The sequence below is a fragment of the Schistocerca piceifrons genome, chromosome 1, assembly GCF_021461385.2.
Source record: "Schistocerca piceifrons isolate TAMUIC-IGC-003096 chromosome 1, iqSchPice1.1, whole genome shotgun sequence".
Taxonomy (NCBI): Eukaryota; Metazoa; Arthropoda; class Insecta; order Orthoptera; family Acrididae; genus Schistocerca; species Schistocerca piceifrons.
Window position 1 is genome coordinate 323,969,583 of NC_060138.1, and position 27,427 is coordinate 323,997,009.

The window sequence follows — 27,427 nt, forward strand, 5'->3', positions numbered from 1 at the left end:
TTACGTAAGCAGAGAAGTAACGTTGAGGCTGGGTGCGTCGGCCACAGATTTCGTGAAGTCTTCATACTTGCAGCAGTAAGAGTAGCCCATCGTTCGGTTATTGGCCTCCCATTCTATCCAGGTGATATTGGGGCATACGTTTTCGCAGATGTAGTAGTCAGAGCCAGGTTTCTCGATGTGCGGGTTGTTTATACCCAGGAACACTACGGCTGCCTTAGTAACCGCTTTATACACAATCTTCCAGAAGAGCTTCGGCACTGGGATGTAGTTGCCGCCGTCAATACAAAGAAACAACTCCGTCTGGTAATTCGTCTTGCTGGGCAGCGTTGTGATGCCGTGTGTACCCGTGTAGATTTCAAGCTTGGTTCCGTTACTCGCAGCATAGGAACGTATATTGTTCTCCATGGTTTGCCAGTTGCCACCGTTGAAGGTTTGCCACTGCGGCGCAGAGTTCATGTACAAGAACGTGACGTACCTCTGCGCGATGAGACTGAAATCAGCGTTAGCAGTGAGGTGTCCTCTGGAAAGGAAGTAGTCGGTGTTTTGAGAAATGTAATTTGACCCGAGCTTAGGGTCCCCCAGCAGCCTGCCGACCGTGTTGACTTGGGTGGTTTTATTGTAATAATACTCCATGTCAATGTTGCTGAAGAAGGTGCCACGTAACCATTTTTTCGGCCTGCTGGAATAGTTCTGTTTGCCCCCTATTTCGGCGACCATCGTGAAGTGGTCGTACACCGTGCTGTAGGAGCGATTGTCGAAGCAGGCGTCGATGAGGGTGTAGAAGTCGGAGCCGACCTGGAAGCCCAGCTGGACCACCTGGTACTGTCCTCTCCTCCCGCACGATTGGGCAGGAATCCGCTCCGACGGCTTCGGCTTGGACTTGCACGCGAGATCAGCGAAGTTGTACGATTTCCCATTGATGGAAAAAGTGGAGCCGGAGACACAGGCGGCTGTCGCTTGCGGCTGTTTCGTGGCCTGGACGATGTTGCCGGGACACGCGACGATGATCTGCTGGTTCTGGCTGAGCGAGATCACCCCCGAGGCGTCCGGCGTGACGAAGCCGTGCACGTCTTTGCTTCCGCCGGGCTTCAGCAGCAGCGGCTGTGGGGAGGGCATCTTGGATCTGTTCACGTCCACCGAGCAGCCTGAAATTTGAATAGAAATGTCATTCTAACTGCACTGATAACTTAGATTCACAACACGCTGCAAAAAGATTACAATACTGAATACTGTGAAAGTATTTGCACACTCTAATTCACTGTTTCAAATTCGTTTACTTCAGATTTGTACCAAAGTCAGAGCAAGTGTTTGCTGTTGTTTCATCTAAAATCACAAAACAGGTTAACCTACGCAAGAGAGAATCAAGTACACTAAGATGTCAAAAAGAATGTAAGACACAGCTGGCCACCAAAGTTGTAAACCAGTATGGATATCAAATATCGAAGTTGTATTTTAGTAGGACGACTATACGATAAAACTGCTTTGTTAGTTTCGTAATCGTAATTCGAAATTGCAGCGACGTTCAGTCACTTGTGAGACGCACGCTGGTGGCCACGTTCACCGACTCACAGCGCCAGCAGTCTAGTATGAGGGAAATTCGAACCCCATAGAGTAAGCGCCAGAGGCGCCTTCTGCACACACGCAGGGGATAGCTCGGTGGATGCCCTAGCCTCGCTTAAGAAAGGGCGCATTGTGAAGAACCTGGCAGAAAATGCAAAACGCGCTGATAATTGAGAGGATCCTGCAGACACTCGGATGGAGCGCAGATACAAAGCGCTAAGGATTCGCAGATGGAGGCGTGTGAAATTAAAGAACAGCAGATTCTTAGACGAAGCACGAACATGAGGCTATCCAGACCTCATGCAGATATAGCCGTTACAAAGAAGTGTTGTGTGGCAACTAAGGAATAGAGACAAACATCGGAACAACGTGTGACCAACGCTGGGAACAGTCTGACAGTGAAAAAGTGAGATTGATTTCAATTCCTGTGTCACACATCACTTCACATCGGATACAAAATTCCGAACCTGCATTGGAAGCGTGGTTATGGAACAGCGTTTAGCCATTGGGAGGCAGTAGAGATTTAGTCTTCCAATGAGAGGAAGAAAAATTCAAGGTGTCGGTGAGCTTAGAGAGTGATGAGAAGGGTAAAGGACAATATCGGTGGCAGCGCGGGGAAGCAAGATGACGTGGTGCTCCCCCACCCATTGTTTTAGATCTGCCTCCCGTCACCGCGAACCTGTGCTCCGGCTACGGCAACACACAGCGACAACGCGGATACCGTACCCAAGCGTGGGCAGCCGACACGACGACGCCACTGCCGCTACGAGGCGACGCGCCGGGACGACACACCGCATCTGCTGCCGACGTCACCACACGAAGAGCGACCTCTCTGGCCTACAAGGGTTCAGCCGAAAATACAAGTCTGCCTGTACTACACCACTGGCCGTTAAAATTTCTAGACCACGAAGACGACGTGCTACAGACGCGAAATTTAACCGACAGGAAGAAGATGCTTTGATATGCAAATGATTAGCTTTTCAGAGCATTCACACAAGGTTGGCGCCGGTGACGACACCTACAACGTGCTGACATGAGGAAAGTTTCAACCGATTTCTCATACACAAACAGCAGTTGACCGACGTTGCCTGGTGAAACGTTGTTGTGATGCCTCGTGTACGGAGGAGAAATGCGTACCATCACGTTTCCGACTTTGATAAAGGTCGGATTGTAGCCTATCGCGATTGCGGTTTATCGTATCGCGACATTGCTGCTCGCGTTGGTCGAGATCCAATGTTAGCAGAATATGGAATCGGTGGGTTCAGCAGGGTAATACGGAACGCCGTGTTGGATCCAACGGCCTCGTATCACTAGCAGTCGAGATAACAGGCATGTTATCGGCATGGCTGTAACGCATCGTGCAGCCACGTCTCGATCCCTGAGTCAACAGATGGGGACGTCTGCAAGACAATAACCATCTGCACGAAAAGTTCGACGACGTCTGCAGCAGCAATGACTATCAGCTCGGAGACCATGGCTGTGGTTACCCTTGACGCTGCATCAGAGACAGGAGCGCATGTGATGGTGTACTGAACTACTAATCTGGGTGCACGAATGGCAAAACGGATGAATCCAGGTTCTGTTTAGAGCATCATGATGGTCGCATCCGTGTTTGGCGACATCGCGGTGAACGCACATTGGAAGCGTGTATTCGTCATCGCCATTCTTGCATATCACTCAGCGTGATGGTATGGGGTGCCATTGGTTACACGTCTCGGTCACCTCTTGTTCGCATTGACGGCACTTTAAACAGTGGACGCTACATTTCAGAAGTGTTACGACCAGTGGCTCTACCCTTCATTCGATCCCTGCGAATCCCTACATTTCAGCAGGATAGTGCACGACCGCATCTTGCAGGTCCTGTACGGGCCTTTTGGATACAGAAAATGTTCGACTGCTGCCTTGGTCAGCACATTCTCCAGATCTCTCACCAATTGAAAACGTCTGGTCAAAGGTGGCCGACCACCTGGCTCGTCACAATACGCCAGTCACTACTCTTGATGAACTGTGGTATCGTGTTGAAGCTACATAGGCAGCTGTACCTGTACACCCCATCCAAGCTCTCTCTGTTTGACTCAATGCCCAGGCGTATCAAGGCCGTTACTGGGTACTGATTTCTCAGAATCGATGCACCCAAATTGCGTGTAAATGTAATCACATGTCAGTTCTAATATAATATATTTGTCCAATGAATACCCGGTTATCATCTGCATTTCTTCTTCGTGTAGCAATTTTTATATGGCCAGTAGTGTACTTTATACAGCACTAACATATTGTTGTCATTATATAAACAATTATGCTCTTTGTATTCATATTTTTTTTTTATAATCTAGTGCGCTGAATCATTTTGCCACGCTTCTCTGCATATTGTATCCCAGTGGCTGGCACTGACGTCAGGCGGGAGTGGGGGCCAGAGTCTCCTCTGCTTAGCTCCTAGCTTCCTGACGCTGACAGCACTTGACATCCATGTCTCGCACATGCGGTTCCAGCACCTGGTATCATTTCTTCAGCGCGTATGAAATCTGAAGTATGTACTGCCGAGGCGAACGGTCGATTACCGTCAGTACCTATGGAGGTCAGTATAGCACAGGCAACTTATGGTCTTGCATTATCTTGTTGAAAGATAATGTCACGGAGACCTCGGAATTAGAGTAGAGCCATAATCTTTAATACGTCAGAAATGTAATACCTGCTATTCATATGACTGGTTATGCGGACCAGAGGTGACCGTGATGTGCTCGTAATGGAACCCCAATACCGTTACGCCAGGAGTTAAAATAGTAAGATGATAAGAAATGTTATCTGGTAACATTGGTTCTTCTGGGAGCACCTACAAACGAATACATCCTTGGTGATACGGTACGTAGAACCGGAGATGAGTTGAGCTACTTCTGTGATGATTACCGTCGCTGGACAAGACACGTGACGTGGCAGTACGATACTGCACAGCCGGGCAAAAGTTATTGGTCTGTCCTCTCTGGCTCTAGTCGCACGGGACCATAGATTATGCATGGTATTGACTGCGGCACTCTTGAATACATTGATTCCCTACTCGTATGGCAGTCGCTGGATCCTGATCAGTGCGAGCAGCGATATCGCAGAACAATAAAACCTCATACATGAAAGGTGACTTCCGTGCCACAGTGCAGTTCTCATAACTGCTAGTACATACGTCTCTTTACGTGAGGCATAACGCGACCTCACTAAAGTAAACAGCATTCAAACGCGAGTTCTGACTGAGAAACCCACTGTCTAATATTTTAATTTTATAAAGAGTGTAGTTGCGTACCTAATGTCTACTTTCTGTAATTGAGCTGAGATTCTGACTATTTACATACCAGTTGCAAGACCGCGTTATTGGAAGTGGCCTGGTTTATGTGGCCTACAGAGATAAGCGAGACTTAGAAGCACTATAAAACAGTGACTAATATTTGATATCCTTCTGTGTATAATGAACACCCATTAAATTTATTCAGCAGTTTATGACATTCAAGTTCCAAAAAATCGGTTTCAACCTAATAGATAAGTAAAGTGCTGCTACGATTTCATAAACACGTACTTTCAACACTTCCAATAGTTAAATGATCAGTAACGTACTTTGTTTTATTTTGTAAACGATTTGTTCACAATCGTTAAGAAACCTTCAGCGATCAGCTGTTGTTATTGGCCATCGTGTAAAAGCAACGATCAGTGAACGCATCTTTGTAGCGTTGCTACACATGCGTAAACATCACTTGAAACATTGCTACTGGGAGCATTGTTTTCATGTTATTTTATGTGAATTTTGCGTTGTGCTACACAGAGACCTAGTAATTTCCTTACTTAGTTTTATGTATGTGAGAGTCAGAATCATTAAACACCGAACACTCCCATATAGGTCCCAAATCCACAAGCAACAGCAATATAGATCCAGAGATACAGAAATCCAAGCACTATACATGAAAAACTTTTGAACGTTATCGCAATCGACTAAGGAAACATTTCGACCCATCCACTAAATACGTTATGCTTGGCGTGTTTCGTAACTATGAATATCAGAATTGTTACCATAACTGAGTAGCAAATCATTTACACACATTCTAGCTTCCATGGCAATGTTGTGTTGACAATGAATTTCATCTTCATTACAGGAATGACAAGCCTTTTTCATAGCGAACTCGTAATTACCAAGCCCGATTGTAAATTTTGGCACTAATATTTCAGAATTCTGTTCAGATTACTGAATTCTGTAACCGATAGGAAAGGACCACGTTGTACAGTGGCCGACCAGGACCAATCGGCAGGCCGTTGTAGTATTGTGGACAGAGTTGCGCACAGCATTCATAGGATGGGGTAAACATCAACATGTACTTCGCGGACACTCAGACTGTAATCAACACCGACTTCCACGATGAGTACATCACTCAGTCCCCACCGTTTAGCAGCGATTTTCTGTGGACACCGCTGCTGCCAGAGCTGTCTCTTCATAAATTTTAAATTTAGAAATATTTGAAGTAAAATTTTACAAGTTACAATTGCACTGGACACATCCGAAGGATAAACATCTGTGTATAATGACTGGAATTACGAGAGGAACTTTCGTAAAGAAATGTCAGTTAGACAATGGTATGAATTAAAGAGCGTCCAGTCACGTCCATAATCGGTTTGAAGTAGGGATGCCGGTGCTACTCGTCTTATTTACACAGTATCCTGGACAGCACGTGAGGAAGCAGAAGCTTCACGGACACCATTCACTTGTTTATTACTGAACTGGATGAGTAAACTACATTGTTTGGAGAGTAATTAAGGACATGCACAACTGATCGCGACTCTCACAAAATCCTCCACATAAACCAGTGATTTAAGTACTGTTACATATACACTGAGGGGACAATGTCCTCGAGTTGCGATACGAACATATGCAGAAGACTGTAGTATCACTTACACGAGGAATAAAAGAACAGTGTATTCGGCGAGTTTCACACGTACACACATGATTCACGTGAAAAGGGTTCCGACGTGAGTATGGCTTTACAGCGGGAATTAACAGACACCGATCGTCGGATGGTAGTTGGAGCTAGATGCACGGGAAATGTCCCATTTCGGAAATCGTTAAGGAATTAAATATTACGAGATCCACAGTGTCAAGAGTGTGCCGAGAAACCAGACTTCAGGCATTACCTCTCATCATGGACAACGCAATAGCCGACGGCCTTCACTTAGTAACCGAGAGCAGCGGCGTTTGCAGAGAGTTGTCAGTGCTAAAAGACAAGCAACACTGTCTGAAATAACCGCATAGATCAATGTGGAACGTCAGAAGAACGTAACCGCTAGGACTGTGTGGCAGCATTTGGCGGTAATAGGTTGTGGCAGCAGACGACCGACGCGAGTGCTTTTGCTAACAGCACGACATCTTCTGCATCACCTCTCCTTGTTCGTGACTATATCGGTTGGACCCTAGACCAATGGAAACCGTGATCTGATCAGATGAGCCCAGATTTCAGTTGGTAAGGCTGATGGTTGGGTTTGACTGTACCGTAGACCCCACTAATCCATGGACCCAAGTTTTCAAGAACGCACTGTACAAGCAGGTGGTGGGTCCATGATGGTGTGGGCTGCGTTCGCATGGAATACACTGGGTCCTCTGGTCCAACTGAACTGATCATTGACTCTAAATTCTAGAGACTACTTGGAGACCATTTACAGCCATTCATAGACTTCACGTTCCCAAAGAACTATGCAATTTTTATCGATGACAAGGCCCTATATCACGTGCCACTATTATTCGCGACTTGTTTGAATAACATTCTGGACAATTCGAGCGAATGATTTGGCTACCCATACCTCTCGAAATGAATCCCATCGAAAATTTATGGGACATAATCGAGAGTTTAGTTCGTGCACAAAATTCTGTAGCGGTAACACTTTCGCAATTTTTGCCGGCTATAGAGGAAGCATGGATCAGTATTTCTGCAGGGGACTTCCGGCGACTTCTTGAGTCCACGTCAACGAGTTGCTGCACTAAGGCGGGCAAACGGGAGTCCGACACGAGGTTAGGAGGTGTCCCGTGACTTGTTTACATTATACTGAACGAGTATACATTAATTCTGAACGAGTACTCCATCAAACAGTCGTACAAAAACATTTACGTCTGTTCAAATGTGACATCTGATTTTATGGTGTTGCTTTGACTCCCCTCGTTCCTGCTACCATTCATTATAAATCAGTCTGAGTAAGAACTTCAATGATGCGAACAGTTATAGAGAGCAAGCATCACCTGGAAGACTAGTAGACAAATCGTCATGGATATACGTTAAGTCTAACACCCTAGTCGATATTTCTACAAAACTGCCACTTTTAAGGCCAGCGTCAATAATTAAATGTATGAAGTGAGACATGGTTTCTGTTCCAAAATAATAAAAAAGCATGTAAAAATAATCGAATAATAGGGATTCTGTAGGATGTGACGTTCTGTGGTCACTTTATAACGGAAACTGATTATAGCCAATTATTGGACAGTGTATGTATAGATAAGCGTGGAAAGAAACAGACTCATGACATGTTGTTGTTGTGGTCTTCAGTCCTGAGACTGGTTTGATGCAGCTCTCCATGTTACTCTATCCCGTGCAAGCTTCTTCATCTCCCAGTACCTACTGCAAACTACATCCTTCTGAATCTACTTAGTGTATTCGTCTCTTGGTCTCCCTCTATGATTTTTACCCTCCACACTTCCCTCCAATACTAAACTGGTGATCCCTTGATGCCTCAGAACATGTCCTAGCAACCGATCCCTTCTTCTAATCAAGTTGTGCAACAAACGTCTCTTCTCCCCAATCCTATTCAACACTTCCTCATTTGTTATGTGATCTACCCATCGAATCTTCATCATTCTTCTGTAGCACCACATTTCGAAAGCTTCTAATCTCTTCTTGTCCAAACTAGTTATCGTCCATGTTTCACTTCCATAAATGGCTACAATCCATACAAATACTTTCAGAAACGACTTCCTGACATTTAAATCTATACTCGATGATGACAGATTTCTCTTCTTCAGAAATGCATTCCTTGCCATTGCCAGTCTACATTTTATATCCACTCTTCTTCGACATCATCAGTTATTTTGCTCCCCAAATAGCAAAACTCCTTTACTACTTTAAGTGTCTCATTTCCTAATCTAATTGCCTCAGCATCACCTGACTTTATGCGACTACATTCCATTATCCTCGTTTTGCTTTTGTTGATGTTCATCTTATATCCTCCTTTCAAGACACTATCCATTCCGTTCAACTGCTCTTCCAAGTCCTTTGCTGTCTCTGACAGAATTACAATGTCATCGGCGAACCTCAAAGATTTTATTTCTTCTCCATGGATTTTAATACCTACTCCGAATTTTTCTTTTGTTTCCTTCACTGCTTGCTCAATATGCAGATTGAATAACATCGGGGAGAGGCTACAACCCTGTCTCACTCCCTTCCCAACCACTGCTTCCCTTTCATGCCCCTCGACTCTTATAACTGCCATCTGGTTTCTGTACAAATTGTAAATAGCCTTTCGCTCCCTGTATTTTACCTTTGCCACCTTTAGAATTTGTAAGAGAGTATCCCAGTCAACATTGTCAAAAGCTTTCTCTAAGTCTACAAATGCTAGAAACGTAGGTTTGCCTTTCCTTAATCTAGTTTCTAAGATAAATCGTAGGGTCAGTATTGCCTCACGTGTTCCGATATTTCTGCGGAATCCAAACTGATCTTCCCCGAGGTCGGCTTCTACTAGTTTTTCCATTCGTCTGTAAAGAATTCGCGTTGGTATTTTGCAGCCGTGACTTATTAAACTGATAGTTCGGTAATTTTCACATCTGTCAACACCTGCTTTCTTTGGGATTGGAATTATTATATTCTTCTTGGAGTCTGAGGGTATTTCGCCAGTCTCATACAGCTCTCCCAAGGCTGTCAGTAGTTCTAATGGAATGTTGTCCACTCCCGGGGCTTTGTTTCGACTCAGGTCTTCCAGTGCTCTTTCGAACTCTTCACGCACTATCATATCTCCCATTTCATCTTCATCTACATCCTCTTCAATTTCCAAAATATAGATCCTCTATATACTCCTTCCAAATTTCTGCTTTCCCTTCTTTGCTTAGAACTGGGTTTCCATCTGAGCTCTTGATATTCATACAAGTGTTTCTCTTTCCTCCCATGGTTTCTTTAATTTTCTTGTAGGCAGTATCTATCTGACCAATAGTGAGATAAGCCTCTACATCCTTATATTTGTCCTCTAGCCATCCCTGCTTAGCCATTTTGCACTTCCTGTCGATCTCATTTTTGAGACGTTTGTATTCCTTTTTGCCTGCTTCATTTACTGCATTTTATATTTTCTACTTTCATCAATGAAATTCAATATTTATTCTGTTACCCAAGGATTTCTACTAGCCCTCTGTTACCCAAGGATTTCTACTAGCCCTCGTCTTTTTTCCTACTGGATCCTCTGCTGCCTTCACTACTTCATCCCTCAAAGCTACCTATTCTTCTTCTACTGTATTTCTTTCCCCCATTCTTGTCAATTGTTCCCTTATGCTCTCCTTGAAACTCTCTACAACCTCTGGTTCTTTTAGTATATCCAGGTCCCATCTCCTTAAATTTCCATCTTTTTGCAGTTTCTTCAGTTTAAATCTACAGTTCATAACCAATAGATTGTGGTCAGAATCCACATCTGCCCCTGCAAATGTCTTACAATTTAAAACCTGGTTCCTAAATCTCTGTCTTACCATTATGTAATCTATCTGAAACCTGTCAATATCTCCAGGCTTCTTCCATGTATACAGTCTTCATTTATGATTCTTGAACCAAGTGTTAGCTATGATTAAGTTGTGCTCTGCGCAAAATTCTACCAGGCGGCATCCTCTTTCGTTTCTTACCCCCAATCTGTATTCACCTACTACGTTTCCTTCTCTCCCTTTTCCTACTGACGAATTCCAGTCGCCCATGACTATTAAATTTTCGTCTCCCTTCACTATCTGAATAATTTCTTTTATTTCATCATACATTTCTTCAATTTCTTCGTCATTTGCAGAGCTAGTTGGCATATAAACTTGTACTACTGTCGTAGACCGAGCGAGGTGGCGCAGTGGTTAGCACACTGGACTCGCATTCGGGAGGACGACGGTTCAATCCCGTCTCCGGCCATCCTGATTTAGGTTTTCCGTGATTTCCCTAAATCGCGTCAGGCAAATGCCGGGATGGTTCCTTTGAAAGGGCACGGCCGATTTCCTTCCCCATCCTTCCCTCACCCGAGCTTGCGCTCCGTCTCTAATGACCTCGTTGTCGACGGGACGTTAAACACTAATCTCCTCCTCCTCCTCCTACTGTGGTAGGCGTGGGCTTCGTATCTATCTTGGCCACAATAATCCGTTCACTATGCTGTTTGTAGTAGCTTACCCGCATTCCTATTTTCCGATTGATTATTAAAACTACTCCTGCATTACCCCTATTTGGTTTTGTGTTTATAACCCTGTAGTCACCTGACCAGAAGTCTTGTTCCTCCTCCCACCGAACTTCACTAATTCCCACTATATCTAACTTTAAGCTATCCATTTCCCTTTTTAAATTTTCTAACCTACCTGCCCGATTAAGAGATCTGACATTCCACGGTCCGATCCGTAGAACGCCAGTTTTCTTTCTCCTGATAACGACATCCTCTTGAGTAGTCCCCGCCCGGAGATCCGAATGGGGGACTATTTTACCTGCGGAATATGTTACCCAAGAGGACGCCATCATCATTTAACCATACAGTAAAGCTGCATGCCCCCGGGAAAAATAACGGCTGTAGTTTCCCCTTGCTTTCAGCCGTTCGCAGTACCAGCACAGCAAGACCGTTTTGGTTAGTGTTACAACGCTATATCAGTCAATCATCCAGACTGTTGCCCCTGCAATTACTGAAAAGGCTGCTGCCCCTCTTCAGGAACCACACGTTTGTCTGGCCTCTCAACAGATACCCCTCCGTTGTGGTTGCACCTACGGTACGGCCATCTGTATCGCTGAGGCACGCAAGCCTCCCCACCAACGGCAAGGTCCATGGTTCATGGGGGGTCTCATGACATAGTAGATAAAATATGACAATTTGTTAAGAACTGGGAAGTGTACGAGGTTAAACTAAGCGACAAGTTGAGTGTATTAGAAAATGAAGGAAATACGAACATAGCGGAATGGGGTAATTATCTAATCTATAACATCAAATACGTAGCAGATACTAAGAATGTAAAGGAATATATTAATAAAGATATCATATGCTTAAAATTAAATGACCCCATGAATAAGAGAACATAAAATGAAAAGTTATAAAGAGAAATAATTTAAGGCAACATGAAGTGTGAAGAAATGTACCAGAACCTTAAGCTAGTTCTTAGAGATAGAACATTTCACCAGTTAACGCTTAATTGTTCATAAAATTAAGATACGAGTTTGACACTCGGGTAACTACTAATGAAATCGATAACATTCCAGAAGTAGTGGCTCATGAGTTGTATGAAAACGATAGATCTACGAAGGAAGGTCTTCTAGAGGTCCAACCCATCGTCCAAGTCGTGGGAGATGCACAACGGCAAGAAGCAGGGGATTGCCTGTGGGGTCAAAGTGCTGCGGGGTCTGCGTTTGTTCCGAGACCGTAGCTGTGGAGATCCTACAGGAGCACAGAAAGATAGAGCCATTGTGACTACGATGAATCTACGGTAGGCTCAGCCATTCATTAGTGTGCAATCCATTTGCTTTGAACAAGCAAACGAACCTCGGATCAAAACCAATACCGCAAGTGACAAAGCCTTTGACAAGATCTTCCAGCTATGACGGCCAACATGGTTCCCATGAAAGATAGATTTGTCCAAAAAAATATGGAAATATTGGGACTGCCAATATCGTATCCTTATGAAAGGATGCAAGACTCCTGGAAATCACACAGATAATTACAGAAGGGAACGCACTGATAATGGTACTAAGTGAAGTAAGAAAAAGAAGTGATTAGGAAGAGACAAAAGAAGAAATGATGTCACAATAATAGCAGCTCCAGAACTAGAGAAAAGGCACTTAAAGTGGAAGGCACAGAATAATTAAACTTACGATAATGATAGAAGGAATTGTTCTTGATGTAGACCAGGTTCATCCGCCTCTGACAGGATGTTAAACAGACGAGAAGGGTGAGTTTTTCACTAAACTGAAAGATTCTCTAAAATATAACTGGACTGTGGTTATAGAAGACTTATTTGGCAAAGATAGAAGAAGGTATGAGACAGTCACGGAAAAGATCTCAGAAATGTGGATATTGATAAACGCATGTCTGAGAAATTAATGTATTATTGGTAATGGACGGTATAAGAAATGTGAAAGTCATATGTCTACCGGATATAGTTGGAGCTTGGAACAGGAATCCATAGTACCCTATATAATAATAACTGAAGGAAGAGAGAAATGAAAGTGATTCTAAGCATTAATCTCGACAGTGACCACAGACGGTCGGTAGGGACACTGAAGAAATTTAGAAAACATACATATGGTGGAAACAGAAAGGCTAAAGTAAAGTTTTTGGAACTGAAATATAGACAAATACAAGACATATACGAGGAGAAGACTAAGACACCGGTTCCTAAAAATGAGAGGATGGATGTGGCGCGGAAGAATGGAGGAAGTCGGAATGGGCCTTAGTCAAGAAAGGACATCAACAAAAATCAAACACAAGGGAACTCTATGATGGAATGAAACAACTGCAGAAGCAGTCAAGAAGGAGAGTAACGCAAGGATAGGAGGGTTTAAAGACAGAACGGAACATAATAGTGATAAATGGGAACGACTAAGCAGAGCAGCAAGGAAAATGATGGCACTGGCCAAGAAGATGCCTCGGAAGAAATTCACAAAAGAAATAGAAGAGAATTTCAAAGATGACAACAAGATGTTACTCTGCATGTTAGGTAACAGAAAGATCCAAAAAGAAAATACTTCTAAAGATATCAACATAAAAGGAGACCCCATGCGGGAAGAAGAAGAAGCTTTTTGAAAGTGTGGAAAGAATACTTCCATTTTGTTTCATGATGAATCAAATACACGTGATAAGATAGAAGGATAAGAAAGAAATACCACCATCATAGAGGAATTAAAAAGAGAAGGTCTGCAGATGTTGGATGTAGAGAAAGCTCTATTAGAAATGGCAAATGCAAAGCTCCTAGGTTAGGAGACATCACGCTAGAAATGTACAAAGATATAGGAGCAAGCGGTATCCAGTAGCTGTACAGAATAATGAGGATAGTTTGGACATATGGAAAGAATCCTGACGATTGGACAAAGGCAGTTGATATACGTATCTTTAAACAAGGGTAACAAGGTGATCCTGTGAGAATTACAGATTAATAGTACTAGTGTACCACTGCACGCAGATTTACGAAAAGATAATTTTACACGAAATCAGGAATAAGATAGAACCACAATTAGGAGAAAAATAACAAGGAATTCTACCGGAAAATCAACTGTAGATGTTATATTTACAGCCAGGCAGTTGCAGAAAAGAAATGGGGATTTGGGAAAGGCATGGTAACTGAATTTATAGATGTAAAAAATGCTTATGATACTGTTAGAAGGGATGATATATGGCTAAGTGAGACCAAGTTGGAAAGGTAAAAAAGAATGCAACTCAGAATCAGAAACATATGCAATAAAGACCTGAAATGTGTTATAATGAATGGCAAAAAATCAGAATGGTTTAGAACGGGCAGAGAGGTTCGGCAAGGGTGTGTGCTCTCACCAGTGCTCTTTGACATTGTCACGGACAGCATCATAAGGAAAGTTCGCCAAAGGTCAACAGGAGATAATGTGAGAGTCGTAGCATATATAGATGTTGTGATGATTTGGGAAGAAACTGCGCACAAATTGGAAGGAAAGTTAAATATCTGGCAGAGAGTAATTGAAAAATAAGCCATGGAATTAAGTATAACAAAAAATGAGGTACTGAAAGTCAGCAGGACAAATGAAAAATCTAAGTTGCAATGGAAAAATTATTAAAAAGGTAGACGCTTCCGAGTATCTACAAAGTAAATTAACCAAGAAAGGAAACATCAACGACTAAATTTTGGAAAGTATAGAAAATTGATAAAAATTCGGTTATTGTGTTTGGAACATAATTAGAAATAGGAAAATACCTGCCAGAGCAAAGATCATGATATACAAGTCATGTTATCTACCAGTTTTACGTATGGATCACAGTGTTGGACTTGGAAAAATACATAGCTGAGCAAAAAACAAGCAACATAGATGCGTTTTCTACGAGGAATTCTGGATAAGACGAGAAGGGACAGGATAAGAAATGAGAAGATACGAAACATCCTTCAGATCAATCCCCTAAAAGAAAGTACGGGGATATATAGGCATAAATACAGAGGAGTCCAAAAAAATGTATCCACTGTTTAAAAGTCCATAATTTGCAAACTAATTTACGGAGGTATCTCATTTTTGGTGACAGTGTAGCTTAAAGTCCAACCTAAAGATATCACTGTAGGTGTTCGAAATGGTCACCATTAATATTCTCACACAAACGATGCCGCCGAACTACAGCACGAACTACTGACTGCAACGTGTTCAGTTGGATATTTGCACATGAATATTCGATGGATGCTCGAAGTTCATCCAATGTGTGTGGCTTCTGTCGATAAACGCCGTCCTTTAGTGTACCCCACAGGTAAAAGTCCAGAGGAGTTAAGTCTGGGGAACGTGGTGGATACTCCACAGCACCCCTACGGCCTATCCATCTTCCTGGTAGATTTTCGTCGAGATGCACCCTAACACGATTTTGGTAGTGGGCTGGGGCACCATCTTATTGAAAGTAAACTCGTCTCCATACAAGTCTCGGATGGCAGGTAAAATGGATGTCTGAAGCTTCTGAAGGTACACCTCATCGGCCGTCAAAGAAGAATGGCCCAATCAAGCCCCGGTAAGACAACCCACACCACACATTTACTCCTGGCAAATTCACGGCTTTGTCTACATGGACGTTCGGATGTTCGGCGGCCCAATAGATGCAATTGTGGCGATTTACTGTACCATTGAATTTGAACTGTGCCTCATCAGACCACACAATTATCACTGCAAACTCTTCATCATTGCGCACCATGTTAGTAAACCACTCCCAGTACTCCATTCTACAATCTGTGTCGTCCTCGTTCATTACGTGTAGCAATCGTGGGATGTAGCACTTCCACTTTGCTGTCTTCAAAATTCGCCGAACACTTGAGCGAGTCACTCCAGTTTCAAGGGCACACTTTCTAACAGACATCTGTGGTGAGCAAGTGAATAGTTGTAACACACGACGGGAGTTAAAAATGGTTCAAATGGCTCTGGGCACTATGAGACTTAACATCTGTGGTCATCAGTCCCTTAGAACTTAGAACTACTTAAACCTAACTAACCTAAGGACATCACACACATCCATGCCCGAGGCAGGATTCGAAACTGCGACCGTAGCAGTCGCGCGGTTCCGGACTGCGCGCCTAGAACCGCTAGACCACCGCGGCCGGCGACGGGAGTTAGCTGGACTTGTTACTGTTACAGGTCGTCCAGATCGTTTTTTGTGTACATCTTTAACGCAGCCTTCGGCTTCAGATTTTCCTCGAATGCGACGAATCGTTAAGCGTGTCGGTGGCTCTGTTTGATACTCATTTCGCCATTGCCGTTGAACCTCATTAATGTTTTCGTACTTAAAATACCACTTCAAAACTGACTACCTTTCATCGAATGTGAGCCTTGCGCCAGCCATGTTTACTCGAGTAACTAGGTGCAACTAAGAACAAAACACTAACTATGTGGTGACTGTCATCTGACAAAACAAAACAACGCAATACAACGCTTGTGTGGCGATTGCTGGAACTACAAAGTATTACACTGCCAAAGATGAGACAACTCCGTCAATTAGTTTGCCAGTTATGGACTTTTAAACAGTGGATACATTTTTTGGACCCCTCTGTAGTTTGGCCATGAGAAAGGAGTGGGTCAAGAAAGACTTCCAGGAGAGCCCTAGAACGGACAGAATCTGGACGAAGCCCAATTGGAAGACCACGAACAACATGGAGAGACAAGGTGAGGAATGAGGTGAATCGGAGAGCAGTGCAGAGCGAGGAAATGCTGAATCATGAACTGTGGGAGAAAAGAGAAGCTCGGAAGAGGCTCTGTGAACGACCTGCATAAGCAGAATCGTTTCAGGAAGAGGAAGAAGAAGAAGTCTATGAAGGGAAGGAAAATAGTGTGAAATCATAGTGCTTGCACAGAAATGATTAAAGCTGAGCAGAAAATTGACACCGAAATAACATGCAAGACTTGGTGGATATCTACGGAGTAAGACATTTCCTTGCAGCGTGAACACTATTCTTCTATCTCTCAAGGGAGGAGAGAGGCAAGAAGTAAGATAGCTGCATCCGTTACGTAATTGGGAAAGAATATGTGTAGTCACTACATAGAAGATAAAACAGTACAAATTAAAAAGGTAGTCATACAACCAGTTTATAATAATTTTCCATTTCGGATTGTTGAAAGTAGTGGTCAAAATAAACGATGTCTTCAAAACTAAGCTTCCGATAAGTTGAAATGTAAAGTCTACAACGAATGTGTGTCACTACTTTTGATCTACACTCCTGGAAATTGAAATAAGAACACCGTGAATTCATTGTCCCAGGAAGGGGAAACTGTATTGACACATTCCTGGGGTCAGATACATCACATGATCACACTGACAGAACCACAGGCACATAGACACAGGCAACAGAGCATGCACAATGTCGGCACTAGTACAGTGTATATCCTCCTTTCGCAGCAATGCAGGCTGCTATTCTCCCATGGAGACGATCGTAGAGATGCTGGATGTAGTCCTGTGGAACGGCTTGCCATGCCATTTCCACCTGGCGCCTCAGTTGGACCAGCGTTCGTGCTGGACGTGCAGACCGCGTGAGACGACGCTTCATCCAGTCCCAAACATGCTCAATGGGGGACAGATCCGGAGATCTTGCTGGCCAGGGTAGTTGACTTACACCTTCTAGAGCACGTTGGGTGGCACGGGATACATGCGGACGTGCACTGTCCTGTTGGAACAGCAAGTTCCCTTGCCGGTCTAGGAATGGTAGAACGATGGGTTCGATGACGGTTTGGATGTACCGAGCACTATTCAGTGTCCCCTCGACGATCGCCAGTGGTGTACGGCCAGTGAATGAGATCGCTCCCCACACCATGATGCCGGGTGTTGGCCCTGTGTGCCTCGGTCGTATGCAGTCCTGATTGTGGCGCTCACCTGCACGGCGCCAAACACGCATACGACCGTCATTGGCACCAAGGCAGAAGCGACTCTCATCGCTGAGGACGACACGTCTCCATTCGTCCCTCCATTCACGCCTGTCGCGACACCACTGGAGGCGGGCTGCACGATGTTGGGGCGTGAGCGGAAGACGGCCTAACGGTGTGCGGGACCGTAGCCCAGCTTCATGGAGACGGTTGCGAATGGTCCTCGCCGATACCCCAGGAGCAACAGTGTCCCTAATTTGCTGGGAAGTGGCGGTGCGGTCCCCTACGGCACTGCGTAGGATCCTACGGCCTTGGCATGCATCCGTGCGTCGCTGCGGTCCGGTCCCAGGTCGACGGGCACGTGCACCTTCCGCCGACCACTGGCGACAACATCGATGTACTGTGGAGACCTCACGCCCCACGTGTTGAGCAATTCGGCGGTACGTCCACCCGGCCTCCCGCATGCCCACTATACGCCCTCGCTCAAACTCCGTCAACTGCACATACTGTTCACGTCCACGCTGTCGCGGCATGCTACCAGTGTTAAAGACTGCGATGGAGCTCTGTATGCCACGGCAAACTGGCTGACACTGACGGCGGCGGTGCACAAATGCTGCGCAGCTAGCGCCATTCGACGGCCAACACCGCGGTTCCTGGTGTGTCCGCTGTGCCGTGCGTGTGATCATTGCTTGTACAGCCCTCTCGCAGTGTCCGGAGCAAGTATGGTGGGTCTGACACACCGGTGTCAATGTGTTCTTTTTTCCATTTCCAGGAGTGTATATTAGTACATAATAAGTGAGGAAGTAGGTATCTATCATCTACTCTAATTATTATGTGAAGATATCGGCCTCCTTTGCAAGACAAGTTTCACAATTTCTGTTATATCTAGGTAGTTTATTTAATGCGAACTAAAATTTCAGTCTTGCCTGAAGGAAAGCTAAAAAGCAATAAATAAACGATATTCATTTTACTGTTAGAATAAATACAATTACGGTGAAATCATGTCATACGAAATCATGCCATTGGGATACAATCTTATTGAGTGAGATCAGTGAGCACTTACAATGGAATGGTCCTATAAGACATATCGAAACCCACACCGAAAATTTTTACACAGGAAGAAGTCAACGAAAGAAATTCACTGCCAGAATTTTGGCTGCTAAGAGGCACTGCAAGTATTTTATAAAAATGTTAAGTTAGAATTTTTTGTCGCCCGAAGAACAGCTTGTAACAGCGGTTTGTACAGACCAGCCCGCCAAGCGCGCGACTCGAACCACTCACACAGGCAGCAGTTTTAAGCACGTAGGGCCTAGTTCACAATGGAGTGAATGGAAGCGAACACATGCGAATGAGCTTTGCCAAAAATTCACTAACATTCCCTTTTATATGGATAGAATCGTTTATACTAGAGGGAACAGAAGCCAACATGAGGTAGCGAACGTTACCTATGAATGCTGTGTTATTAGTTTTTAGTTTTTGGAGCTAATATTCGGTATACAGGATACAACTCTATCTTGTTGGAGTCACAGTGCGAAATTTTGGTATTTAGTGAGGATTATTTTGCGTGGAAAGCACGCTGTTCTTGACGGAGTATGCAAAAGGCGCAGGGAAGGAAGAATTCAAGTGTCTTAATTTGTATGTAAGCGTGACACGCGTGGAGATCGTGCACTTTAAACGGAGTAACAAAAATTTGTTGGGATCTGTAACTAGCAATAATACATATAACTTTAATGCTTGGTAAGTGTTTGAGTGTGTTCACCGTCAGCCCTAAGCTCAGCAATTCCTTTCGCCAGGCAATGTTCGATAACTGTCAATTGGATGACCCGTGTGAAACTTTCTCACTATTGTAGTTTTAAAGAACAACAATATTTGGAATAAGTTTAGGCGTTGGCGTAACGGTAGCTGTGGGAATGAGCAGAAAACATTTTAAAAAATGAACCGAACAATGTGAAGTGATAATCATGAATTTATGATACATCCTCGCATAATTATACATTTCCATGTACATAATTTTCAACAAAGCTCCTAACAGAGCCTTGCAGTATCATGGTCTAAATGACATGCAGTCTTCGTGTACCTGTTCTTCTTCGTTTTTTTACGGAGTATAGAATTGTTAGGTGATTCATGTATCCTTGAAAAGACTATGTACAGTTGTCTGTAAGTATAGATGGGATTTGGTAAATACATCAGGCCTCTTTGGAGCGTTTGTCCCTGCGACTCGTTTACAGTGATCGCAAATGCAATTTCAATAGGCAACTGTCTTCTTGTCAATTCAAAACGATGGCACAGATCAGTTTATCAGTGGCATTCAACATGACAACAGTGTTTTCTTTTAAAATAACCTTATGGGACGGTAACCCCGACGGACCTAATGACTACACAAATTCTTCAAGATACATCTGGTTGTCAGTTCTTTCGTCGTACAGTACAGTGTCACAACTGTAGTAACCGCGAAGTGTATAGTGTATAATATCGCGCTCGCTTCTTACTTGGTCCATCACTTCTAACTGTATCCTAGGATTTTAATTGTGCTTCATTCTTTATGTAAGACATTAGGCCCTAGTAGCAATAAGTGAATCACAACTCAAGGCGGCAATGACAAATATGTTTTTTTCGTTCCCGTAGGTACATTCGTTTAGAAAAGATAACTTTTCCGACGGGAAAAGATAATGGACTACCGCAGAAGTCACGAATGTTATCAGTGTACAAATTATGTAGTTAATAAGTACTTTAAAACAAATAATTTTTTGCTGTGTTTTTTACTTTCCACTGCTATAAGTGTGAACCCTCAATCTTCCTGGTCATGCTGACAAAGTTTTATGAATTTATTTGTGAAACTATAGACAGTGGAAATTAAAATGTCCTGTGATGCCTCTCCTGCTTCAAGTCGGACCATTTGAGATCCTACCATCCTTAAATGGAATGACGAGTAGCTATTAAAGGAGGAGGAGAGAATAGAGCGAGAATACAATAATAGGAACTCCATGCCATGTACCGAATTAAACAGAATTTCTCAGAAACGTCTCCGTCAGACAGAGAAAGTTTTGCATCACCCCGGTTCCCAGAACTCCTGAACATAGATGTTGACTGTGGATATTGTATCAGTCCATTTGTCTGTTCAGAGATGTCACTAAACCCACCCAAAGATGTAAACAAGCATGCATGTGCAGCGCCTATTAGACGGAGAGCCGATCAGTTCCAGTCATTCCACCAGGAAGGACGTACACAGCTCGTATTGTCTGTAGTTCAACCATGCTTACACGGTCAATCCGCCTTAGACACGCTGTTTAACGAGACCAGTAAGGTGGAGGTTTCCTGCTGTTTTAGGGTGGCATTATGTGGGGCCGACGTACGCCGCTGGTGGTCATGGGAGGCTGTACGATACATGAATGCCATCCTCCGTCCGTTAGTGCAACCATATCGGCAGCCCCCATCGTGCACAACTTGTGAATGACTTCCTTCAGGATAACGACATCGCTCTACTAGAGTCGCCAGCATGTTCTCCAGACATGAACCCTATCGTAAATGCCTGGGATAGACTTAAAAGGACTGTTTATGGACGACGTGACCTACCAACCGCTCTGAGGGATCTACGCCGAATCGCCGTTGAGAAGTGGGACAATGTGGACCAACAGTGCTTTGAGAATCTTGTGGATAGCATGCCACGACAAATACAGGCATGCATCCACGCAAGTGGACGTGCTACTGGGTATTAGAGGTACCAGTGTGTACAGCAATGTGGACCTCTGGAGGTCTCGCTGTATGGTGGTACAATATGCAATGTCTGGTTTTCATGAGTAATAAAAAGTGCGGAAATGTTATTTATGTTTATCTATATTCCAATTTTCTGTACAGATTCCGGAACTCTCGGAACGGAGGTGATGCAAAACTTTTTTTGATGTGTGTAATTGAAAACAATATGAAGCATGAAGACAGTGCGAAATACGATATGAATAAAATAAGACCCCGCGTTTCATCATTTTAGATAACATGGAAAGAGTATTACAATAGTGCTTTAAACGCTTCCGACGTCCAAGAGATGACGACAGGACGTTAAACACTAATTTCCTCCTCCTCCTCCAAGAGATGAATTACATATATAACTAAATATAAATGAGTATAATGACATTCCGGAAGTAGCGGCAGATGATGTGTATAAAGGCGTTCAGTCTATGAAGGAAAGGAAGGCAGTGAGAAATAACAGTATTTGAACAAAAATGTTCATAGCTGAAGGCAACTGATGCAGAAAGAACATGCAAAAATAGATACTGAGTTTCTGCGCGGGTAGATATTCCGCTACAGTGAGAACAATATTCTGTCTATCAAGACAGGAAACAGGCAAGATATAACAATAAGGTGTCGCCATCCGTTACATAAGCGGGAAAGGTTATGTATAACCACTACATGGAAGAGAAAATAGTAGAAATTGAAAATGTTGTCATAGAACCAGTGTATAAGATTTTGTATTTACGGTAGTTGGAAACAGTGGATGTACGAAAAATTTCGGTGAAAAAATAATTTTTTTGTGACTAAAATTCCAATAAGTGTTAAGCGGGAGGCCTAAAATGTTGTAGAATTATGGAACATTTTTTTCCTCAAGAATTATGACATTCTTGGAGAAGGAAAATCTCATCTATAAGAACGAGCTGGATTCCGCAAACAGAGGTCTGTTCCTCCATGAGATCCACAGTGGCGTACACAATGGCGCTCAGGTTGATGCCGTACCACATTGGCGTTTAGTGAAGAAAGAAAAAAAAAAATACGACCTTACCGCGTATCGGAGCGGATTTGCGAGTGGATTCAAGACTTCTTTGCAGACAGAACTCAACACGTCGCTGTTAACGGAACAAAATTGACAGATGTAAAGGTAATTTTCGGAGTAAACCAAGGAAGCGTGTTAGGACCGTTATATTTGTAATATAAGTTGACCCTGAGCGCAAATAAATGTTACATATTGTGCATACACAGGAAAAGAAATCCACTACTGTATAGCTACACTATTGATGACAAACCGCTGGAAACAGTATCTATCGTAAAATATCTAGGAGTAACTACCCACAGCGACCGTAAGTGGAACGACCACATAAAACAAACAGGGGGAAAACCAGATGCCAGACTCAGATTCATAGGAAGAATATTAAGGAAATGTAACTCATCCACGAAGGAAGTGGCTTATAAGGCGCTTGTTGAAAAGATTCTTGATTATTTTGCATCTTGGAATACCTACCAGACAGGAGTGATAGGAGAAAGAGAGAGAGAGAGAGAAGATCCAACGAAGAGCGGCACGTTTCGTCACGGGATTGTTTAGTAGGTACAAGAGCGTTGCAGAGATGCTCAACAAACTCCATTGGCAGACGTTACAAGAGAGGCGTTATGCACCACGGAGAGATTTTCTATTGCTATTTCGAGAGAGCACTGTCCGGGAAGAGTTGGACAACATATTACTTTCCTCCACATACGTCTCGCGTGATGACTGTGGGGAGAAAATCCGAGAAATTAGAGCCGATACGGAGCCTTACCGTCAATAATTCTTCCCATGCGCTACTGGTGAGTGGAACATGATTCGAGGGCCCAGTTAGCGGTAAAAACGTACCCTCCACCACACCCACCAGTGGAGAGCTACCAGTTATGAATTACAGGAAAAACGAGAAACAAACAAACACACTACCGAAAAGTCTGAATGGAAGAGATAATTGTGCATCTACGACTTTCTTTGCTATATTCCAGTAGATAACAAGAAAAGAGAGAGAGACAGCGGTCTCGTGTGAAGTGAGAAGATGACATCACAAAAGTTACAGAAGCAACATCCGAGAAGATCGTGAGGTCTTTTACCATCTGTGGTTACGAAATAGCTAATGATAATAATGACGATGATGACGGGGATAAGATTAAAACAAAATTGTTAAACAGCATCAAATCACTCAGATTAAGACTTATATGGTGCTGTTCTATACAAGGAAGGTATATCTTATCTATATAAACGATTTTGGAGACAATCTGAACAGCCGTCTTCGATTGTTTGCAGATGACGCTGACGTTTATCGACTAATAGAATCATCAGAAGATAAAAAAAAACTGCAAAACGATTTAGAACGGATATCTGAATGTGGCGAAAATTGGCAATTTACCCTAAATAATGAAAAGTGTGAGGTCATCCACATGAGTGCTAAAAGGAAGTGGTTAAACTTCGGTTACACGAAAATCAGTCTAATCTAAAAGCCGTAAATTCAACTAAATACTTGGGTATTACAATTACGGCCGGCCGTAGTGGCCGTGCGGTTATAGGCGCTGCAGTCTGGAACGGCGAGACCGCTACGGTCGCAGGTTCGAATCCTGCCTCGGGCATGGATGTGTGTGATGTCCTTAGGATAGTTGGGTTTAACTAGTTCTAAGTTCTAGGGGACTAATGACCTCAGAAGTTGAGTCCCATAGTGCTCAGAGGCATTTATTACAATTACGAACAACTTAAATTGGAAGGAACACATAGAAAATGTTCTGGGGAAGACTAACCAAAGACTGCAATTTATTGGCAGGACACTTAGAAAATGTAACAGACCTACTAAATAGACTGCCTACAGTACGCTTATCCGACCTCTTTTAGAATACTGCTGCGCGGTGTGGGGTCCTTACCAGGTAGGACTGACGCAGTACATCGAAAAAATTCAAAGAAAGGGAGCTCGTTTTGTCTTATCGCGAAATTTGGGAGAGAGTGTCACAGAAATGATACAGGATTTGGGCTGGAAATCATTAAAAGAAAAGCGTTTTTCGTGGCTACGGCATCTTCTCACGAAATTCCAATTACCAACCCTCTCCTCCGAATGCGGAAATATTTTGTTGACACCGACCTACATAGGGCGGAACGATCACCACGATAAAACAAGGGAAATCAGAGCTCGTACGGAAAGGTATAGGTGTTCATTCTTTCCACGCGCTATACGAGATTGGAATAATAGAGAATTGTGAAGGTGGTTCGATGAACTCTATGCCAGGCACTTGAATGTGATTTGCAGAGTATCCATGTAGATGTAGATGTAGATGGAGGCAAGCTTAGGACACTGTAGCGAAATGCAAGAAGCCTTGCATAGGATTGGCAGTTGAGCTTCAATATAATCAAATGTAACCTACTGTGCACAAATAGGCACAATGACCGCAATTATATAGTTACAAGATTGCTGAAACCCAGTGAAAGCAGTCACATCCGGTCGGTATCTGAAAGTGTGTACACAAAGCAATTCAAAGTTGAACAACTACATGAAACTAATCCTAGGAAAGACAGATACTATAGCCTTATTGGGATAAATCTGAGTAAGTGTAGTCCCGCCAGGTAGGAGGCAACTTACGAAATCCTTTCTGAGGTGACACTTAAATATTGTAGAGGACTGATAGTGGAAATAGAGGATATCCACAGAAGAGCAGTGTGTTTCGTCACAGGTTAGTATAACAATCGCCAAAGTTTAGCGGAGGTATTCATCTCCAGCGGATATGGCTACAACAAATGCTTGCCAAACACAGTGCGGCTTACTGTTAAAATTTGGAGAGCGCACTTTGCTGGAAGAGTCAGCAAACGTATTGCTTCTTCCTACTCATATGTCCGCTCCTGGTAGCTGAGCGGTTAGCGCGACGGAATGTCATACCTAGAGGCCCTGGTTCGATTCCCGGCTGGGTCGGAGATTTTCTCCTCTCAGGGACTGGGTATTGTGTTGTCCTTATCATCATCATTTCATCCCCATCGACACACAAGTCGTTCAAGTGGCGTCAACGCGAAAGACTTGCACCATGTGAACGGTCTACGCGACGGGAGGTCCTAGCCGCACGGCATTTCCTACATATATCACACGAAAAGGCCAGGAAGATAAAATTAGAGGCTTACCAATAATAATTGTTCTTCCCGCTTACTATTTGCGACTGCAGTAGGAAAGGATTAAAGGACAGTGGTACATAAAGTACCATCCGCCGTAAACCATACGTTCGCTTGTGGGGTACAGATGCAAATTTAGATGTAGAAAAAGAGTGGAGCTACAAGTGAAAAAAAAAATCGATTAAGCCAAGCCGGGCATTCAAATGCAAGTGTACAATGAGCGTGTGCTATCAGTTTGCACTTACGGCAAAGATACGTGGACATCTAATAGAAAATAGAAATGTGTGATTTGTGTTACGTGTAGGGGAGGCACCGTACCTGCACGAGGCAGCGAGGAGGCGTGGCCAGCTGCGGCGAACAGCAGTACCAACAGCAGAGTCGGCAGGGGGGCCATCGTGGAGTTCGCACTGACGGATCTGCGGTCGCCGCCCGCTTATATTGCGTGCGCCGATACTGTCACTCTTATCTGCCAGCCAATGGAAGCTCGTTAGTAGCGTCACGTGTCTTGAGGAGCACCGAGGTAGGACAACGTGGGGCGATAGGTTCAACTACCTGTAACGTGTATGTCACTTAGGTAAAAGCTCTTACATCATAACGTCAGGCGCTGTGGTGGGGTTTTCAAATACACGATTTAGAATTTATCGTCTCAGCGACGTAGACTTCGGTTGACTGAAGGCGGGCTTCTATAGTCCGATAGCTGGCATTCTGCCACTGACGGGCTGGCCTGCTCTCGCCACCAACTCACCTGTGTGGGATCTCAAGCGCCTTGTCGGCCACCACTGAGCTGCCAATTCCCGTGCGTAATGCATTGTGCTTGCCGCTTCTCAGGGAGCCGTTGCAGAAGGATATTCGTGGAACGTTTGGTTTCGCGTCCCTCACAATCTACAATAAAAATAGATGAAAGAGGGGCAAAAAAGAGACACTGCAGCGATCTATGAGATACAGACTTTGCACTTAATACTTGTTATATTGACAAAATTGCACAAAAGCACCATCGTAGACGTTCATACATATTAAATGCAATGCGATCCACTACTTTGAAAAGACACATTGCCAAATATGGTATTTTTGCAATCAAGAATAAAAAGTACACTTGTAAGTAGGCGGTTTAGGTTTTATGTTGGTAACGTCACGTAGCGCTCTGTATGAAAATCACTGACTGTGATGTGTGCAGTCTGTGGCTGGTTGGCATTTTTGTAGTGTTGAGAAGTTGGATGTGAACAGCGCGTAGCGTTGCGCAGTTGGAGGTGAGCCGCCAGCAGTGGTGGATGTGGGGAGAGAGATGGCGGAGTTTTGAGAGCGGACGATCTGGACGTGTGTCCGTCAGAAAAAGGAAATTTATAAGACTGTGTGTCATGAACTGATATATATATATATATATATATATATATATATATATATATATATATATATATATATATATGACTTTTGAACACTATTAAGGTAAATACATTGTTGGTTCTCCATCAACATCTTTCATTTGCTAACTATGCCTTCAGTAGCTAGAATCTTTCACTTAGCTGGCAGTATTGGCGCTCGCTGTATTGCAGTAGTTCGAGTAACGAAGATTTTTGTGAGGTAAGTGATTCATGAAAGGTATAGGTTATTGATAGTCAGGGCCATTCTTTTGTAGGGATTATTGAAAATCAGACTGCGTTGCGCTAAAAAATATTGTGTGCCAGTTTAGGGTTGATCAGAATAAGTAAGCAGAGAAATGTCTGAGTACGTTCAGTTTTGCTCA

At 43.6% G+C, this 27,427-nt stretch overlaps 1 protein-coding gene across 1 annotated transcript; it reads right to left on the minus strand.

Annotated features, from left to right (window-relative positions):
• LOC124717602 lies at positions 1 to 26,080 on the minus strand. The gene is made up of 2 exons (XM_047244251.1): positions 26,005 to 26,080; positions 1 to 1,145 (listed from the first exon to the last, which is right to left on the minus strand). The coding sequence occupies exons 1-2, from the start codon at positions 26,078 to 26,080 to the stop codon at positions 1 to 3; spliced, it is 1,221 nt and encodes a 406-aa protein (XP_047100207.1).
• Positions 26,081 to 27,427: the final 1,347 nt, after the last annotated feature.

Bases quoted from the DNA above. Each gene is read 5' to 3' on its own strand.
- LOC124717602 (XM_047244251.1), bottom strand. From the start codon at position 26,080: ATGGCCCCCCTGCCGACTCTGCTGTTGGTACTGCTGTTCGCCGCAGCT. The intron at 1,146-26,004 runs GTACGGTGCCTC...TTCAAATTTCAG, and splicing joins CTCCTCGCTGCCTCGTGCAG to GCTGCTCGGTGGACGTGAAC.